The 21861-nt window shown below is 34.6% G+C and overlaps 1 protein-coding gene across 1 annotated transcript; it reads right to left on the bottom strand.

The window, feature by feature from the left end:
• Positions 1-6533: 6533 nt before the first annotated feature.
• LOC134537014 (large ribosomal subunit protein eL21) lies at positions 6534-17241 on the bottom strand. Its single transcript, XM_063377193.1, has 5 exons — positions 17142-17241; positions 13458-13596; positions 12377-12510; positions 9330-9459; positions 6534-6668 (listed from the first exon to the last, which is right to left on the bottom strand). Exons 2-5 carry the CDS (start codon positions 13584-13586, stop codon positions 6582-6584), a joined length of 480 nt encoding a protein of 159 aa, XP_063233263.1. The 5' UTR covers positions 13587-13596; positions 17142-17241; the 3' UTR covers positions 6534-6581.
• Between the last annotated feature and the right edge of the window lie 4620 nt (positions 17242-21861).

Consider the following 21861-nt stretch of genomic DNA (forward strand, 5'->3'; position numbering starts at 1 on the left):
TCTGTCACTCAAATGTTCTCTATAAGTAGGCATTAGGAAAATTGTTAAATAATTTCTGGAAACAATAAAAGTGAGTGAATAAGTCACGGACGGATTCGTTGAGTTCGAGACTGTTGCAAAACAAAACAACATTCGTAAGAAGAACATTTTGGTACGTGTGTAAGCTGCAAGTTATGTAGAGTTAAAACTTGGACATAACAAATTCAGGTTTGTAAATCTTGAGTTGTTATTCAAGGGGTTTGTCTTAGATTTAAGTTAATACTGTACCCGACTTTTTTTTTTTTAATTATTTAACAGAAATAATGGGTCAATGAATTTGCTGATTTCATTCCAGAAATTATTGTATTCCGTTTTGCTTGGGAGATCGGAATGTATGGTTGTCAAGTTCAGTGGTTCTGATTTTATTCCTTAGCAACACTGTTAGATTTTTGTAGGAATGTAAATTTGTTTTGTTGAATGATTGTACTGTACAGTTTGTATATAGCACTTGTAAATTAAGGATGGTGGACGGCCGTTTATGGTGTGTGTGGAAACAATTTTGTTGCACGCGTGAGAGCTTGCTTTTTGGCATGCAACCGTTTGTCCTCCAACAAAATTTTTATTTCAATTAAAATTTAACAGATTGCGTGGCTGTGTGAAAGTTGATAGTTATCATTTAAAGGTGTCCGTTGAAGCATTTTCTGCAGAGTTCGTTGACGAACTGAGATTTTTAGAATTTTTTTTAATCGCCAATTATTTTAGTATGTCATCAGTGTTATAACCACCTCATATGAGTAGTTATTTAAGACAAGAATGGTGTCCAAAGACAGATTTTCCTTCGTAATGCTTAACTAGTAACATGCCGGGTTTGATTCTGGTAAAGTTTTGAAGGTTTGATGAAGGTAAACTGACATTGGTAAATTTAAAAAAATTTTTTTTAGCCTTGCATGTTTAATTTTAAAAAAAATTATTCTTATTAGCTTTATAGCACTAGTTTTTTTCATATTGGTTGTGCTTTTTTTTTTTTTTTTAAATGCTTTAGCAAAGCATTGCCTGTCTGTTTGCTTATGCTTGTTGTTTTGTTACTTCGCTCTTTGTGAGATGTTTTATAGTGTTTCGGTGTGTTGCTCAGGTGTTGAGAAAACTATGACATTATCCATGAAAAGCATTTGCTACAACCTTCACATGTTTTGTTTACAAACCCAGAAGTGCATGGTTGCTTTTTATCCTCATTATAGGACCATTCTGTATTGTACAAAAACAAAACATTGTAACTTCGAAAAAGGTCTGTTCCAGTCTTTGGTTTTGCTAGTTCAAAATCTTTAGGAAAGAAACCGAAAATAAAAAGTTGGAACCTCTCGTTTGGCTTTGGCTGATTTTATACAACTCTTTTTAGAAATATTGCATTTTTGTAATATGGTATTTGTAAGATAATGAATGAATTACCAGCCAATACTTATTTTAAAGCTTGCAAAACTCATACACAGCAACAATTAGTAAACTTATGTTGTTAGTAGAGACTAGATTTTATTGTTTATTTTTTATCTTAATTTGTTTTTAAAATAATTTTTTTTTGTCATTATTGGTTTAAATTTTATATTTGTAAATTCTGTTTATTTATGAATTAGTGCAATATTAAATGTATTAGAAAAAAATATTTCCTAATATTAATTTTACCAAATTATTGTCATTTTGACTGTGATACAAGCAGCATCTGTAAAATAAAATATGGTATATATGAATATGTAATATAAGGGAAAATTATTAAGAAAAAAAAATTATGTGCAAAGATTTGTTTCTCAGAACCTACCAGAACCTATCGTGTGAAAATAAAGTAATGAATGAGGTGCATTATCAGTAATGGAATGTAATTAATTTTCACGATCCAGTAGTCAATACATTTTGTAAGCATCCTAGCCATAACCGTAAGAGGCACACGATCAAAGCAAATTAATTTTTTTTTGTTTATACATTTTGATACATATTTTAAATTTTGTCCAGAAAACAATATACATAATTTTTAATTTTAAATAACCAGAGATTGAATTGGGAATTTTTTTTTTTTAATGCTGCCATATATATTATCATGATTTAACTTTACTGTCAGGGAATTGGCATGCTTTTCGGTGTTTCTTCTGTTTTGTCGCAGTTCACAGTCTCTTAGCTACCATATTATTATTATTATTATTATTTTTTTTTTTTTTTAATTTTCCTCGTACATTTATTGAACTTACGTTAATATTAAACCAACTGAAGTTTTTACTCCTTTTTTGTTGAATATTTATTTCAGATTTGTAAAGGTTCAAACTATGTAGATTTTTTTAATCTTTTCAAATTTCTGTACTGTTTGTAAAAACTTGGAGCACAAAAAAATTATACCTTTTGAAAAGTAAACTAATCAAGAGCAATATCTTGGAGACCTAGAAAGAAGAGGTACAAACATGAATCCCACTAGGCCCATGTGCCTGTAAGGCATGAAGGTAATGAATACCTAAAAGTCACCTAGGAACGTAACAATTTTTCTTTTCTCGAAAATAGTTCCCTTTCAAGCATTTGTACTCTTACATTACATTAAGGATGCACTGACATATTATTTTAGAATGTAATTAAAAGTATTACAATTATGTTCAATGTATGTATATCCATACTATTTTAACCATCCTTTGCTAAGATTTCCAAATGTTGTCCTAACTTTCTTAGAAAAGTATATTAGTACAATAAAATGAGAAAATTAAACTTGCATATGGTTGTGAAAAGTTTTTTTAGATTACCTTTTTGTAATTGCTTGTGGGATATTTCTGATATCTTGAGTGGTTTTCATATTTAAAAAAAATGAATTATGTTTTACTGAACTGTTTAGTGTTTGGTGTCTTAGGGATACAACCCTAAAAAGTTAGTTTTAAAAATAAATAAGATATAATGAAACCCATTTAAGATTTATTAACTTATTTCCACCTAAGCTTTTGTTTTCTTGAATCTGTCTACTTATCAGAATTTCCATTTCAGCCATTGGCCTAAACATTACTGTTCAACATTCTAGTGCCTACGACAGGCAAACAGCTTGTCATGTAGTACATGGAATATTTGTACATGAGAACATATGTACTTGTACATTGTTGTTCATTTTACATAATATAATTAATGTATGGTTTTGTCTGTTTTTCAATTGTTGCTGGTTTAAATATGTATTCGACTATTTACTTTCAATTATGTATCGGTGTAAAATGTGTTACTTTATATTCGAGACAAATTTTCCAATTTTTTTCATCCACCGTAAAAGTAACTGATTATATTTCAGTGAATGTAATAAATATGATGATCTAAGTTCTTATATAAAGTTCTATAAAAAAAATAATAATTTTAGCAGGCACCATGATTATTTTGACGTGAATATGCTATGCTTATTCACAAGACATTTAGAAGTTGATTATGTGTCGTACTTGTGTATTATAGGTCTTGCGACACAACAATTCATAATGAAAATGCTCCTTTGAGTTTGTGACCATACTCTTCAAGCATTTAAAGATTTATGTCAAAAGCTCTCCAAACATTTGCTGAACAGCTCAATATTTTATGCAAAAAAAAATGTTGGCAATGTTAGCCAGTAGGTAAGCTTTTAGTTTTATTCAAATGACACTTATAACACCAATACAAGAGAAAATTATTTTCTCCTTGGTCATTGACTACTAAACCACATCACTCTAAACAGTGTTTGGAATTCATGTTGGTATAAAATTTATTTTAGAATGAATCTCTTTCCTGTGTGGGGAGCATAAAGATTTTGAATTTGGTCTATGATGTATTTTGTTGCTACAAATAATTTCAAAAATCTCCATCTGCTTCCTCTAATTTCATCTCCATGGTAATAAAAAAAATTAATATTTATTATTATTGTATTTTTAAGCCAAAATTTTGATAATGTGAGCTATCTCATTTTTACTTTCTCTCGTAATGATTAAAACTTTGAGCCAGTGAAGGAGAGAGAGGATTGAAAAATTGGAAACCTTATATAGAGCTGTTTTGTATTAAAAAACATTTTGGCGAGGATTTTTTTTTAGGTTGTAAAATAAAATAACTGGAATGAATTGCATTGTAATGCTGTAACATATGATCACAAATGTCAAATTGGCTTAAAATATCACGCTGTATAGATGTTTATTCCAGTTCAGAAACGTGAATTGTGTCCCGTGCAGTCAGTATATTTTCAACCTTATTAACTAGTTTTGGTGCGGGAGCGAATATTGATCATTAGCCCTGTGTGAATATCAGTTTTAGAGTTGAACCAAATTTAAATACAACTTTAAAAATTTTAATGGCAGTAACTAATATTTCATTTTATTGATTATATATAAAAAAAATGTACACTTTTGAATTTCTATAAATTATTTTTGTGGTGGTTGCAAATTGTTCACTGATCACATACATAATTCCAACTTCAAAAATTTACAGATTTCAGACCATTCCATAGTCATAATTTAAGCCAGTCAGCTGTTGACTTTGCAGCTGTGTGATTATATCAGGCCCAAGGATATTTTAACTGTATACGCATTCCACTAAAATTATTCATCAATAAATTTTAACTATTTTATAAATGCCCTACATGATATGAAACAGCTTTACTACACTTTGAATGTAATCAAATATTTGTCATTTAGGAGTTCCAGTATTTGAAATCGAAGATATTACGAATACTAAGATATTCATTTTTTTTTATATTTGAGATTCTGATTATTCACACGGGCCCATTGATCATGTGAGAGTTGTGGTTGTAGAATTGTAAATAACTCAGTTGTACAGAAATGGCTGTAAAGTAGTGCATAATTGGTTATTGGAAGTTTAAAATGAAGCCAGTTTTGTAAAAAATTATTTTAAACTTGTTCGGAAAAAAAAATGTTTGTATGAGAGTTGTAACTGTTAGGAGTGCAAACGAAAAGAGTTTGACATTGTGAAGTAGTTAAATGTTAATTTGCACTGTGATATGTCAGCATGGAAGTATCTTGAAAAAGGCGTTACGGGCCTTGCATCTACCCAAGTGTATTAAAAGAAAAGAAAGCAGTTAAATCTTTCAACAGAAATAACATATTTGAAATTTATCTAAATGGCAGTTAATAATGGATCTTAGGCCGGTATTCCAAGACACAAAAATAAGGGTTTAGGTGTCGAACATGCTACACCTGTGTTCCAATTGCACGATAGGACACGGCCAGTCCCTTATATTTAATGCACGGATTATGGTTTCTCACAATGTGCTGGCTATATTCCACGCATACGCAGAGCTAGTTTCGTCTACGGCGGACCATTAACTCGTATATACAGTAGTTTTTTTTTTGTGATCAGGGGATGTACAAAGGGTGTTGGTGAGCCAAATGAAACTATCCTGGAATACATTTTGTACACTTTAATGGCCATAAGAAGAAATAATCACAACATAAAAAGTACTTGAGAAAATTATAACACCACCATTCTACTTGTGCAGCTGTCGCCATGATTTTTGCAGTAACAATTGTATCGATGTTTGCCAAATGTCCGCTAGAATGTGTTGGAACTAGTTTCTAACCTCGCGCAGGGCAGAGTTTAATAAAACGGTTGCCGATTTGCACCCTTATGGGGATTTGGTTCGGTCACGTCCTGGAACACAGCTCGTTAGTTAGGTTTCGGTCGTCCCAAGGCAGTGCTTTTTCGCTACCTTACGTTGTCTTGGAACACCACCCTTAGACTTCCCAAATGTTGAGTTGTAATAAAAATTCGACGGATTGTGCAGAGTAGATAATATATCCTACCCCCCTCCAAATTGAAAACATTAATAAAAAAACACCACCTGTGTGACAAAAAGCCAATTTCTCATGAGAGCTTAATAACTTTATGTGCCATGCTGGAATCAAATGATAACCAGCATTTCAAAAAAGACCATAGCAGTGCATTCTGAAAAACTATCAAGGAGTTTCAACATTTAATTTTTTGGTTTATGTTTACTGTTCAGACTCATACAAAGCAAGGATCTATTGAAATAAGTAATCAGCGTTTATTATGCGAGTGTATTGCTTATAGTCTCTTAGCCAGACATAACACACACACACAAAATTTTCCATTTTATAACTATCATACAAAGTGGTTTGGGGAAATATATTTCATTACATTTCTATATACCATTTCCATTAATATCATTCCTGTGTATTTCCACCAGATTCTTTAGTCTGTGTAATTGGTTTGTAAATTTCAGTTGAGACTAAACTGATAAGTTTGGTATAAGAGTACATAGCTAATTAATGAACATCTGCTTCATGCTGCAAACCTGTCTGCAATCACTATCCAGCAGCAAATTAACATTAGCGATTATAATTTGTTATTGTAGAACTTAGACCAAAATTGTATATAATATATACTTGTACATATACTTTATACATAGTGGATATTGTTGAAAAGTATGTAGTATCTCAACTGTTAAAATATATATATTTAAAAACAATCTAATTCTGTTCATTTCCTACCCAAGATGTTTAGTCATTAATTTGTTCACGTGAAGGTGAGGAAGGTTTTGCAAGTGAATCAAACACTGAATCACATAATTTTTTTATTATTATTATTATTATACAACTGCAGTCTCAAGCCACGAACTCGTATGGGATGGGGGCCAGCATGATTGGTTTCTTGCTGCCGTCCACGATGTGTGCGGGTCGTGGTTGCTTAGGCTGCAACAGAGATTAAGAATTACGTGCGAACACCAGTGCTCCCAAATTCCCTGGACTTGCGTTGCAGCACCACCGAAGAGCACAAGATTGGATTCGGTCAAAATGTTTTGAATATTTCACTTAATGTAGGTTACCTGTCGTATTCAAATGCTTTTCACTTGCACAGTAAACATTTAATTCACAAATTAACGAAGGAAAACAAATCAACTCAATTTTTTTAATTGAATTCAATCGTGGTGCTTTATCCTGTCATGTTTACTACCTCCAAAAAACACTTGAATTGTAACAGCGGGACCAAAAACATGCGAGAATTGTTTTTCCAAATTTTTAAGACCTAACTAACGGTGCATGCAATAAAAAACAATTCTATTTAAAAAAAAATCAACTACTTTCAAAAATATTAATTACGTTTAGGAATAGAATAAGTTTCAAAGGTTTCTGTTGCAATGTTTGGAACACTGTTCACTTTCAACCCTTACTGTTCCATCTAAACTTTTCTGATGGTTTTCAACATAAATAGAATAGGGAAATTATGATGCAAGTAAAAAAAAATATGTTAATCAGAGGAATCTATAAATCCCGGATATATAAAAATGAGCTTCTACTGTATTTGGAATGTGCAAAGAATTAAAATCCTGCATTAGTTCTATGGAATCATTTAATAGTGAAACTTTGTACTTACTTTCTTACAATTTACGCAGTTTCCCTTAGGTATGGTGTTTTTTAACATACATAATGACAATATCCGGAAAACACTAGAAATATTCGCCATTTTGGAATGAGAGGCCAGCAGAACACAGCAAACAAGCTTGGAGAAGAGAATTTTTTAATGTTTCCCACGTACTTTTTTTACTACAGCATTAATAGATAATACTGTTCAGCAAAAATGTAGCAAAACCTAAAGTGACACATCTTGCATTAGAACTGTACCCTAGATGAACTGTACACTATATTAACTGTTTGCTAGATGAACTGAATTGTATGCTAGATGATCTGTTCACTAACTGAACTGTACGCTAGATGATCAGTTCACTAACTGAACTGTACGCTAGATGAACTGTTCACTAACTGAACTGTACGCTAGATGAACTATTCACTACCTGAACTGTACGCTAGATGAACTGTTCACTAACTGAACTGTATGCTAGATGATCTGTTCACTAACTGAACTGTACGCTAGATGAACTGTTCACTAACTGAACTGTACGCTAGATGATCTGTTCACTAACTGAACTGTACGCTAGATGATCTGTTCACTAACTGAACTGTATGCTAGATGAACTGTTCACTAACTGAACTGTACACTGGATTAAGTGATCACTAACTGAACTGTACACTGGATGAACTGTTCACTAACTGAACTGTATGCTAGATTAACTGTTCACTAACTGAACTGTATGCTAGATAAACTGTTCACTAACTGAACTGTATGCTAGATGAAATGTTCACTAACTGAACTGTACGCTAGATGAACTGTTCACTAACTGAACTGTACGCTAGATGTTCTGTTAACTGAACTGTATGCTAGATGAACTGTTCACTAACTGAACTGTATGCTAGATGATCTGTTCACTAACTGAACTGTATGCTAGATGAACTGTACGCTAGATGAACTGTTCACTAACTGAACTGTACACTAGATGATCAGTTCACTAACTGAACTGTACGCTAGATGAACTGTTCACTAACTGAACTGTATACTGGATGAACTGTTCACTAACTGAACTGTATGCTAGATGATTGTTCACTAACTGAACTGTATGCTAGATGAACTTTTCACTAACTGAACTGTATGCTAGATGAACTTTTCACTAACTGAACTGTATGCTAGATGATCTGTTCACTAACTGAACTGTATGCTAGATGAACTGTTCACTAACTGAACTGTATGCTGGATTAAGTGTTCACTAACTGAACAGTATACTGGATGAAATGTTCACTAATTGAACTGTATGCTAGATGAACTGTTCTCTAACTGAACTGTACGCTAGATGAACTGTTCACTAACTGAACTGTACGCTAGATGAACTGTTCACTAACTGAACTGTACGCTAGATGAACTGTACGCTAGATGAACTGTACGCTAGATGAACTGTTCACTAACTGAACTGTATGCTAGATGAACTGTTCAATAACTGAACTGTATGCTAGATGAACTGTTCACTAACTGAACTGTATGCTAGATGAACTGTTCACTAACTGAACTGTATGCTGGATTAAGTGTTCACTAACTGAACAGTATACTGGATGAAATGTTCACTAACTGAACTGTATGCTAGATGAACTGTTCTCTAACTGAACTGTACGCTAGATGAACTGTTCACTAACTGAACTGTACGCTAGATGAACTGTTCACTAACTGAACTGTACGCTAGATGAACTGTATGCTAGATGAACTGTACGCTAGATGAACTGTACGCTAGATGAACTGTTCACTAACTGAACTGTATGCTAGATGAACTGTTCACTGACTGAACTGTACGCTTGACGAACTGTTCACTAACTGAACTGTACACTAGATGAACTGTTCACTGACTGAACTGTATGCTAGACGAACTGTTCACTGACTGAACTGTACGCTGGACGAAGTGTTCACTACATGAGCTGGATGCTGAGCCAACGGAAGCCTCCGGGCACCACAAGGCCGCGGCGGGGACGAACCTGTCTCTTGAGCATGGCCTTGGTGCCCTTGGCCTTGGCCTCGGTGCGCAGCCTCTCGTTCTCCTTCACCCTCTTGAGGAAGTCCTCGCGGCACTTGGAGTGCGTCACGTGCTCGACGCGCACGTTGATCCTGCGCAACCACACGCCACTTCAGAGCCACCCTTCTGGGAGGTACAAACACACATATACACCAGGCTTCTGCGAATACTGTATGTTTACCATTCAAATCGAATAGTATCAAATTAATCACGAAATACAAATACTTCACGAATCAAATACAAAAACAAACATCTAATTCATTGACATGGTTTTGTATTTAGTCCAATTTTTTTTTAAAACAGAGGATTTCTGTGTTGTTTTTTTACTTCTATACAAGCTTTAAAATTTGTATACATCATTTATACAATAAAATAATTTGTAATAAATTGTTCTGAAACAGATACGTTCAGAATAAAAATAAATTAGTGAGCATAATATGTGGTTGGTTTAAAAACGATTCAATACGACATGCACTGTGAAATAAATTATACAGTCAAACCTCATTATTACAAACCTGAAGGGACCATATTTTAGCACTTTGTAATAACGAGGGTTTGTATTAACCAAACTATTGCGATATCATGACAAAAAAATTGATTGAACTTTAAAGCCTATATTTACAACCATAAAGAAAATTATATACACTGTTGGTAGTATAAGCTGGCTTCACTACATGCATAACAATTATTAAACACTGAAGAAAACAAACACAATGCAACACTTACAGAATAAATCATAATACAAACTTCAATAAACTTGCATTCATGACACATTTTCTATTAAAAACATTTGGTTTAAAAAAAAAAGCATCAATTCTGGTTTGCACTATTTTTTTTCTTATAGGCATTGATTACCACATTACAAAGCTTATCAAAGGCCAGTACTGATCAAGTATTGGTTGAGCAGTCTGTATCCAATCTTTAACTTTGGTCGTATATACTCCTGCCGACTCCCCACATAGTTTTGCCAACAATATTATTGCGATCCTTAAACTGTTGTAGCCAACCATTGCTGAACTTGAAGTCTGAAATTCCTAACCTCAATGCTAGGTAGTCTGCCTTCTTCTGAATCATAGGTCCATAAATAGGCAAGTTTGCTGCATGCATTTCTTCAAACCACTGCAACAAGGTAGCTTCCATTTCTTGATGTTTTGGGCCTCTCATTCTTTTTCTTGTTGATAATTTGCACGAACTCGCAAAAGCCGATTCAATCTTTTCACGATATTTTAGTATTGTCGACAACGACGATTGCGGGATTTTAAATTCTCTCGCAATTTCGGTTTTCGTTCTCTCTCTATTGTCTACTTCTTCAATAATTTTAACTTTAACTTGCAATGTAAGGTCGTTGTGTTTACGTTTCGCAGTCATATTACAAAACAACTAACTCAAAATTGAGGTTAAGACACACATGCTTGAACAATGGAAAATAACAGAACTTTTTTCCATAGATTGTTTAAACTTCTACGTATGTACACTTCCGACGACTAATATTAATAAGGTATAGAGTTCTTTCCTTTTCGTTTTCCGTTTACAACATGGTATCTTTCCTAGTTCAGTTACTCACTAGAGTTGAACTTTTCATCTTGTTTTTCGACCATTTTGCGCTGTAGGATACATACATATTATCTTTGGAGACACGTTTGTTTACATTACGGTTATGAAAACGTGATTTACTTTAGACTTCGGCTGTGAAATTCGTATTAACCGTTTACTTATACACATTAACAGCTACTTGAGGGATAAAAACAACTTCGTAATTCATATTAACCGTATTTCGTATTAAAAGTACTGAATAACATAGGAAAGCATACCTTTTTTTCTGGGACTGTGAAAGTACTTCGCATAAACGGGAATTTCGTACAAAGCGGATTCGTATTAATGAGGTTTGACTGTATTAATTTTTCTGACCCACACATTTTGGTACAATTTTTTTGTCCAGAAATAAAGACATTCCTTTAATTAAAACAAACAAAAATTACTTTTTTTTATGATTTGAATTAATTTTTAGTTAAACTCTACTTAATTCCATTTCGGTGCTATATGGTGTATAAACTCACATTTCGGTGTAATTTATATTTTATCGCAATTCACAATAAAATCTTGTCTCTACTAATTTAAAATTTCAAGATTTTCCCCCGTTGGATGGCCACCCTGATGCTGTGTTTTGTACATGGAAACATACATAATGTGTTCTGCCTTGTTCATGACATACAACAGGAGTTGGTTTGCTGCTTTATTTAGTACTTGACGTGTGTCTGCATTACACAGTAAGTTATCTTAGGAGCTGGTTGAATTTTATGGAAGTCATAGAGATGATATCATGTAGACGTAAACATAATTTTTGGAAGTAATTTTTTTTTAGCTAAACTTATTACAATATGCAGTAAATACTAGTTAAGAAGTTTCTCAAGATACCTAGAAAATTAGACTAGTTAACAGGGAAAATTTTAAATGTAAAATTAAATGGACTAAAAGGTCAGGTACTGGATTTTTTTTTTAAAACTATTATGCAAGAAATATTTTTAACTGGGTTTTGTTAGAAGTCTTTTACTGTAATAATACTTTCATAGTGCATAATGCATGCATAGGCTAAATAAATAAATTTTTTTAAATAAATAGAGGGGGGGGGGGGGGGGGGGGAAGGAGAGAAAAATTCACAATTGTACTCAGTTTTAGAACTATAACACTTAACTTTTGCATACCAGTTATTTTTTTTACACTGATATTATTGTTCCAGCACTGCTTTTGGTCAGTTTCATTAGCCCCCTAGTTATTTGTTATTTCTCATATTTCTGAATACTTATTCAATCAAGACTTGAAGTAAGTTTTTGGACATACGCCATTGCTAAGAACTTTTTCTGTTGAAGAAAAAAAAATTTAAAAAAAATTAAAAAAAGCAATGCTTAGCAATGGCGTATGTCCAAAAAACCTACATCAAGTCATGCACTCCCATTGCACAAATCTTTCAAAGATAATTATTCAATCCAGCCAATGACACAACAACCGCACCTCTTGGGAATGATCCTGGCGCGCACCCTCTTGTTCACGATGACTCCGAGCGCGTGCTGCGTCACGTTGAACACACGGCCCGTCTTGCCGTGGTAGAACTTGTAGGGCATGCCCTTCTGCACCGCCCCGTTGCCCTGCGACAAGACACCAGCAACCGCGTGCGCTACAGGTGCGCCAACACTACTACCTAGTCTCCACTACCACCCACAGTCAATAAATTCCACCAACTGACAAAACTTAAAAAAAGATACTACGGTGAAGTCCCGATAATCCGAAACTGAAGTCAAAAAGAACTAGGGTTACAATAAAAACACAGTGATACTGAATAATACATATAAATAATAGGTAATTATGAAAATTAAAAGACAACATACTGAGATCATTTATTACCAAACTACATTGTTATGAAAAAATTCTGTTAATTTTTTTTCTTTAAACATATGCTAGCACCTCAGAAAAATGGACCTTTTAAATAAAAAAAATAAAACACTGTAATCACACATAACTATTCATATTTATGTAATCATATGGTATTACATAATTCATTAATCTGATTATCGGGACTGAACTGTATTAATGCTTCAAAATTTCACACTCTGGTATTCATTTCAGCAAACATGATGCTCATAGTAAAATACAATGTCTTTTAACTCAGTTTTTGGTATGGATACATAATCTTTAATACAAACAAATACTGCTGATAAAGTAACCTAACTATAAATTTCACAATAGGTACCAAAGCATTCCCTGGTAAGTGTGATTGGTATATTTGAACTCATTAATTAATATTTACATGAAATACTATTCTATTGTAAGCACTAACAATTTTCACTAAACTGAAAGAAAATCTGTTACAGATTTTTTCTGCATTATTGGCCGTGGAAGCCTCTTTAAAATGTATAAGGAATTACATAAATTCTTGACATTATCTTAAATTTATCCTATTATATTATTATTTCAACCTATTTTAACTAATGATCTTATTCCTGACAGAACAATAAATACTTTGGGGTGAATTTCAAGAATATTTATTTTATCTACGAAACTGACATTGTAAATCCTGCACGGACACTGAACTCACTTTGATATCTACGATATCACCAACTTTGTACACTTTCAAGTACGTGGACAGGGGGATGGTCCCATGTGTGCGGAACTTCCGGGAGAACAGGTCCCTGGTCCCTCGGCGGTACCCCTTCGAGTTGGTCATTGCGACTCACCTGCAAAACACAACCATCACACTCCACCACGTCTCCTACTTTTATCTTTCGCAGACTGTTGCCAATACAACTTAACAGCAGTCATGAAAACAACTATACCCAATTCCAGTTCCACCGTTTACACTGGAATGGCACAACACATTCCGCGAAATTACCACAAAAATACCATGTGCCGTATTTTTAATTTGTTAGTTGAAATTTTTTTTTTAAATTCCTATTATTTTATTTTTGCTTAAAAGTAAATACCTCGGAGCAACTGCTTCTGGACTTAAGGTTGTAGTCTGAATGGATTGTACACAGCACCATTTACAAACCGCTCAAGATTTATTAAAGATGTGTGATTACGAACAGCATTTAAGAGTCATTGCACTAGTCTATTCGAGTTTCATTCCATGGTTTCCATCTGCGTGTATTTTTTTAACAGTGAAAATGGTTAAAACGTGTTTCCACTGATGGTTTCAGGAATAAAATATTCTACAAATAGCATTGTATGTAATTGGTATAGGGGCATGCAAGAAGCCTTAATCTTTAATATCCGCTACCAGTCCCATTGAGGCGCTTTACACATGTGCCTGGTGTGCAATGCACGAGACAATGCAGCCCTTGGTGTCTCCATGCCTTTGGAGCACATGTGCACTGCCAGGATTGGTCCCACACACTAAGTTGTTTATTTTATTTCCTCATCATTCACTTTAATTTGGAGTTTTTCCCTGTAAATGCATTACCACTCTCTCTCCCATATAATATTTCATCTCAATAATCTAGCAGTCTGTGAACAATCAAAAAATATTCAAATTTAGGGAACAAATGGCTATTTGATAGTCCAACATTTAAAGTTGAATATATATTTTTTATTCTTTGTTGCCTATAAATAACCTAATTACATGTGGAACTCACAAAAAAAAATTATGGAAAAGAGAATGAATGAGAAATTTAGATTTTTCTGCAACATTAACATATTGATTTTATATTCAATAACCAGTGGAGATTATTAGAAATTATTAATAATACTCAATTTTATGTATGTAATCAGATAAAAAAAACCTTTAAACTTAAAATTCACTGGTTTAAAAGACTAGCAATTCACAAACATTGCACGTCCATCAAATACTTTTGGATAATTGCGAGTTCAGGGTGTCCAGCAAACCAGGATAGAAAAATTCCCTGACTTTTCCAGGTTTTCCAGACAAAAATGAAAATTTTTCCAGAAAAATTCAGATTTTCAGATTAATATCTTTCAGAGATTTCTTAAATGAAAGTAACAAATCATTTGCAGTTGAGTGACACAGAAATGCAGAGTTGTAATATCGTGTAGCAACAGCTTCCTTTTCCTTGTCCCAGAATCTGACATAAATATCCATTTGTTGCATTTGAGCAACTTTGTTTAAACTTTCATCAAAAGCAACAAAAATATGATGACAGTCAACAACATTATTTAACATTTCCTTTTGAAAGTAAGGAGCAAGGCCCGACACAATTGTGTATGCTAATTTGGTTTTCTGTAATTGCATTCCTGCAGCTATTTCACTATCTGGAAACATTATTTTGAATAAAGATACACTATTGGCAGCAGACCTAAGAGAAGAAAGCTGCATAATGGCATTCAAACACCACAAAATTTCTGATTTTGTAACACTGTCTTTCCTGAAATATTGTTCAACACCTCGAGAACTCACAGACTGGGATCTGCTAGGCAAATCACTATTATGAGCTTTCAGATGATTTGACGTTACCTCACGAATGAAATTGTTCATTAGAGGCTTGTCCATCGAATTTGCTTGTGGTAACTTTAGACACAGCAGTAACTGATTTGAAAAAAATACCAACTGACTTGGAAGAATTCACTGCATTATTTGCACGTTTGTGTTTTTGGCCTTTCATGTGGCTTGAAAGAGCTTGTTTGTCCATATTACTGAGAGAAACAACAGTCTTGCATAATTTACAAAAAAAATTAAATTTATCGCCCGGCACTTCCGTGCACCAACTAAATGCTGGGTCAAGTAACCATGTAGGATTGAACAATGTTTTCTTGAATTTAGACATTATTCACCGAAATTGTAGTGGCCTAGTCGCAGCTCCAGTAAAATCTAGCAGAAAGACCGCGAAAGATTCGCAATAAACAAAGCGTAAGTTTGTATGCACATCGCTACAGTGTAAAGAAATATGCTACATTTTATAACTTCCTAAGATCACAGCACTAGAATTCATAAGTATTTTGGCTATGATTAGAGTACAAAAATTTCCAAAATAATATTTGTATCTTTCAAAGAAAATTATGTTTGGCAATCTGAGATAACTGACGAAACGTATAAACAAACGGAGGAAACTGCAGTAATGGTGCCAGTGGTCGGTTCGGCCAGCTTCGGTAACCTTCGATACACTCGAGAACCGCCAAAAGTATGGTATGTTGTAACCCAAAATATGGTACAGTAGCAATATATTAGGCAGACTAACTATGAACAGTAGCTTACAAGTTTACAAACTATGGTATTATCTACCCCCTTCATAACGTTGGGTGCGGTATTATCAAAATACAATATGCATGTCATACATACGGTAGGTATTTATAGACTTCATGAAGGCAGCACGCTTGTATGTCGCAAGTCCAGATACGTAAAGGAAAACATTAGTTTAAATATGATTTGATTTGTCAAATAGTAAAACTAAAGAGTGAATTCTGTAAAACATTGAGAAAAACCTTCATGATAAGTGAGTGGTTAGTGGTTTTGGTCATTTCCAGAACTTTCACAATTTTCCCTGACTTTTCCCTGACCCCCAAAATTCCCTGACTTTTTCAGGTTTCCCAGGTTTTCCAGGTCGCTGGACACCCTGCTATATATAACCTAATTACATGTGGAAATCACAAAAAAAAATTATGGAAAAGAGAATGAATGAGAAATTTAGATTTTTCTGCAACATTAACATATTGATTTTATATTCAATAACCAGTGGAGATTATTAGAAATTATTAATAATACTCAATTTTATGTATGTAATCAGATAAAAAAACCTTTAAACTTAAAATTCACTGGTTTAAAAGACTAGCAATTCACAAACATTGCACGTCCATCAAATACTTTTGGATAATTGCGAGTCCAGCTTTACCTAATCGTCCAACCTACTAAACCTTACTTAAATATAGCTAAAGTAAACAAAATACTCGATGAAATGGTAAACTATTTGAAGTATCAATATGCTCAAGAATAATTTAAAAACATTACAGAAAGTAAGAAATGCATCTTAGATTTTTAGAAAAGAAATATTTTTTTTTGCTCCAGAATTACTTAATTAATATTAAATATGACTCATTTGCGTTCAATTAATCAATGCAAGCAAAAAATCATCTTAAACAAAAATTATTTTAACGATGCTTAGAAATAACCACGTGGACAACCAGTTAACCGTTTTTCACAACGAAACAAAAATAGTTTTGTAACATAACAGACATAAACTATATATTTTCTATCGTGATTCCACCATTTATACAATATACAATCAAATAATCACACATAAAATGCATTAAAAACAATTCATAACAAACTTACTTCACAATTCCACGGAAAAAAAGATTTTACAGGCAGCGGAAATACACGATCAGTGTTGCCAGGTCTACCATTCACCAAAGCAGGAGATTGAACCGTGAAAAAACAGTAGAAAGAAGTAGATATCCTAAACATATAGCTTTCCTTTACAATTAATTTAGTAAACCTATTTTTACACACATTTACTTTTAAATTAGTAAAAAAAAACTTGTTTCACACACATTACATATTAAGATACACAAACCACAAGAATTTTTTTTTATTTTCACTGACCTTATAAAAAAGTGATGAAAACAAAAAGTTGTTTGTAGCCTGCTCCTTCTTCAATTACCAAAATGTCCGTCATCATTATTATCATCATCATCATCATCATCATCACTGTCATACATTTGTTTTGAACTCTCTTAATTATTGTACTAGTTACATCAAAAGAAAAGCATTCGGATTTAGAAACTAGTCTCTTGGTGTGTAACAGACCGCATACTGTCTTTGAAGATAGCCTGTTCCTGGTTTTCGTTTTCATCAAATTCACTGCTGAAAACACTCGTTCCGCTGTAGCACTCGAATGGGGTAGACTCAAAAGACTCCAAATAAATTTGGCTAGTAGAGGAAATACCTGGTTGGAGTCTGCGTATGATTTTTTACGGACACTATCCCAGAAATCTTGTACTGTGTCTTTACTGCCACTACTACCACCAATTTCCGTATTACGTAGCAATCGCTATTCTGTATCGAGTTGTTGGATCTCATTTTCTTTTATTAATCTTGGAAACAGGGAAGCCAGTGGAGCAATAGATTGACAAGTTGATATTTTAGTAGGATCTAGCACTTCAAGCATAGTGAAAATAGGATCATTGAAAGGAAAACGATCTGTAATCTGTTTCACAGATTCAATGTAGAAATCTAGGCAACGCAATTTGAGAAGTTTCACATGCTGCTCAGAAAGTTTTTTTTTGACAAAGAAATATTAAATTTTGCCCCAAAATAGACATTTTCCAATGGCAGAAAAACTCTAGGATCTTTATAATCAACTTTATCTACATCAATGGATCTTACAATTTCTGGTTTAACATAGCACTCGAGGAGAGTTTTTAATACAGAAACTACACTCGGCCTCAAATTTTGAATTTGTGGTTGCTCACTCTGCATTTGCTTGTTCAGGATATTGAACATAGGCAAAACAAACTGAAGAAACTCAAGATACAATTTGTTGAAGGGTGATTTTAATTTTTGAAGAATGGCATCTGATGCTAATAACTTATCTTCAAAGGCAGTCTGGGTGAAAAAAAGTACGAGGGCATCATAATGCTCCAAAACCCGAGATACAACTAACTCAAGGGATAACCATCTTGTCTGACTTGGATGCAACAGCTTATGTGGCTTTACATTCACAAAACTTTGAAATTCTTTGAAGGATTCAATACGTTTAGAACTTGAATGAAAATAATTGAAAATATCACGGACCAAATCTTCCGGTTCCCTTGGAAGCTTCGCACAAGCATATGATGAACACAAATGGAATGAGTGGCAAATACACCTCATTATAAAAAGGTCGGGCATGTCGTTTTTCAAAAGAATAGATAATGAATGTCTTTTACCCATCATTACACTAGCGTTATCAGCAGCGAAACCGATTAGGTTTTCTTTGTAAGGAATATTTTCCTTCTCAAATGACTGTACCAAGCTGTTAAGCAAGTTAACAGCATTTGCTTCACTCACAGGAATGAGATCGTAAAATGTGTCAACTACAACCCCTTCTCCAGAATGCACTCGTACGACTACACATAAATGTTTGGTAGAACTTGTGTCAGTTGATTCATCAACAATCACCGAGAATTTATTTTCCCTCAATATATTGCAAAGTAATTCCTTACTTTCCTGCCCTAAAACATGTTTAACAATGGCAGTTGCTTTAGTTCGGCCACACTTGATTTTTTTTTTTTTTTTTTTTTTTGCAATTTCAGAATCAGGGAAAACTGATCTCATAAGGAGTGTCAAGTGACATTATATTAAATGAAATGTTGTGTTCTGCTACAAATGCAGAAAGACGAATTTCAGCTTCTTTGACTTTATTACTTAAATTGGTTGCTTGAGATGCAAATGAAGTTAATGTTTTTTGACCAATAAGTTCCTTTCCACATTGCACATGTTTATCAGACTCTACATGTCTAATTAATGTACCTTTACCTCCAGAAGCAATGCTAATATCACAGTTACATGACTTACAATATGCAAAACCGCATCCTTTCTTGCTAGACTGTAACCAACCCTTAAACAACTCTTCGTTTTCCCACTCACGTTTGTACTTCTGAGAATACTTCACCTTTTTACTCATAACAAATAATTAATAATCAATTCAGCGATATCAAAATCCATTCGTAATAAACAACGGCACACTATGTCCGTGACACCACATCGTCCGAAATTATTACAGGCGACCGCGAGACAATAACAGTAACATAAACTGTTTCACTTCAAAGCACACAAATCTGATGACTGATAAACAGAGTACCGACAGGCGACAGTGACACGACACGATGACGACACAACAGACGGACGAGACGAGTCACGAGTGACGACAGCTTTATCTCAACTTAAAAGGGCGCCTGGGGTAGGGAACTCCCGGAAAACGATACGCTCATGCCACAGCCACACACCACTAACGAGGGGAAAGTCCCTTAGGTAACTATCAGAGATTCGATTTAAATGTATCTCGCAGTAAATCGATATATCGCAGTGTGACACTAAAATTTGAACTGTTGCAGGCTAGAAAACTCAAGAACATAAAAATATACACTTTTTAGTTAAAATTCAAGCCATTTTTGTTAATTTTAATAAAAAAATTGTTGAGGCAGGAAAAAGCAGTAGATTTGCTTGACTTTTCGCTTTTTAGCAGTAGAACAGTAGATTTTTTAAAATGCAGGAGATCTACTGCAAAAACAGTAGACCTGGCAACACTGTACACGATATCAGTGATACAAAATGAAATAATTCATGAAATTAAACGTGTGTTCGAAACGACTACATTTCAATGACGCTAGCCTAGTTCACTTCTAAAAGAACAAAAAAAAATATATAGACTTAATAAGTATGTAGACATTAAAGTTAAAAATAAGACAGCATAATTGTCGTGAATAAACATTACCAGCGCTTGCACTTACTTTCTTAACCACGGGCTTGAGTGTCAAACTTCTACGCATGCATGCATGCCAGAAAATTCATGGCACACTGTTGCTTGGTGTAAAAATTTAGAACACTTCACATGCCCACACAACTCTGCGTTCAGAAGTGCCGCAGCACAAACAATAGTGTGTGTGTGTGTGTGTGTGTGTGTGAGTGAAATTTGAAAACCATGCAATGTCGTTAACTCCCCTAATATGTTTAAAGTTCCTAAAGCTAAGTTACTATTTACAGGTTGCCAGATGGAGAATAATATACAAATGTCTGTGCTCCAGCACACAGTGGGGGCACTAGACTAATCAGGATCAGAGTTTCGACTTCTAAAGGAAAAGTTAGGGTATTCTGTGTGTACGATGGATGACGGGTTAACTCCGGCTACTCTGGTCACCGGAACACCACACTAACAAATAACAAAACACGGAGACTCTGAAATACTTTTATTACTACCGACCTCACTATCAACACTATGACTACTTGTAAAAGCACTGAGTGGCTTCCCATTTTCAACAATGCTACTTCAGTTCGAATCTCCGCATCTAAAAAGCGGTTAGCTACACTGTAGAGCTGAAGGCCAGCCCAATCTTGCATCCTTACCACTCCAGTGCCAAGCTCCATCCACCTGACACTAAGGTCAGCTGCCGACTGACTTGCCACCTCTCCTCAACTCCCCTCCACCTTGCTGCCGCCGATCATGCATGAATTATGCCGACACCTACCTCGCACAGTATGCTCTTTCTCTATGCAATACTACGGTGCTCCAAATACAAATACATTTATAAACATTCAAATTCCCTTATGAACTTACAAATATACACACTTAAATACTATAGTCCATGTGAAACACTATGTCCACCCCGTGTTCGAGACCGGGCTTGTGTCCTAGCAGATATGTGGCTCTTAGGCGTTTCTCCGGGTGGGTGCCAGGCTAGCTGCTCTAACCATGATGTGGGTGTGGGTGTTTCGCCCCTTGCGTGGTCTACTAGGATCGTCGGTGGTACTTACTACAAATAATGTACACAGGCTTACTGAGACATATTTTAATTGCGCAGCGCACACTGATCGGGCATAGCCTGCACTGTACGAATATTTGCAATTACATACCAAGTTACACGACACATTACACTGTAAAACTACATAGGTTGAAAGCACTGCTTCCTACGTGATACCCTAACGCCAGTGGCGATTGGAGGCGGCCAATCCCATAAATTACAAGCCGAGTGGAGGCCGGGCTCACCAGTGTGAGCCGCGGTCCGATTTATATTTAGCGAACAAGTCTGTTACACGGTTGATATCGGCACTCGTGTACCTGACACATTAAATAAAGTTCTGAGTCCTCGGGAGTCGGCCCGTGCCGTGAAGTGACTACACTGTGGATCTAAGTCACACGTGAGCAAGAAGACATTAAGCGGCTGGGTTAAGCCCGGCACCGTAAAAGGACGCGGGGGGTAGTTATGAAAAAGGGTTAGGACGATGAGTTAATAATTACCAGAATGCACAGTTCAGTGAAGACAAAAATGTAGCTCCCCGTGGAACACTAGGTCCG

Source organism: Bacillus rossius, chromosome 11 (assembly GCF_032445375.1).
Source record: "Bacillus rossius redtenbacheri isolate Brsri chromosome 11, Brsri_v3, whole genome shotgun sequence".
In the NCBI taxonomy this organism is placed as follows: Eukaryota; Metazoa; Arthropoda; class Insecta; order Phasmatodea; family Bacillidae; genus Bacillus; species Bacillus rossius.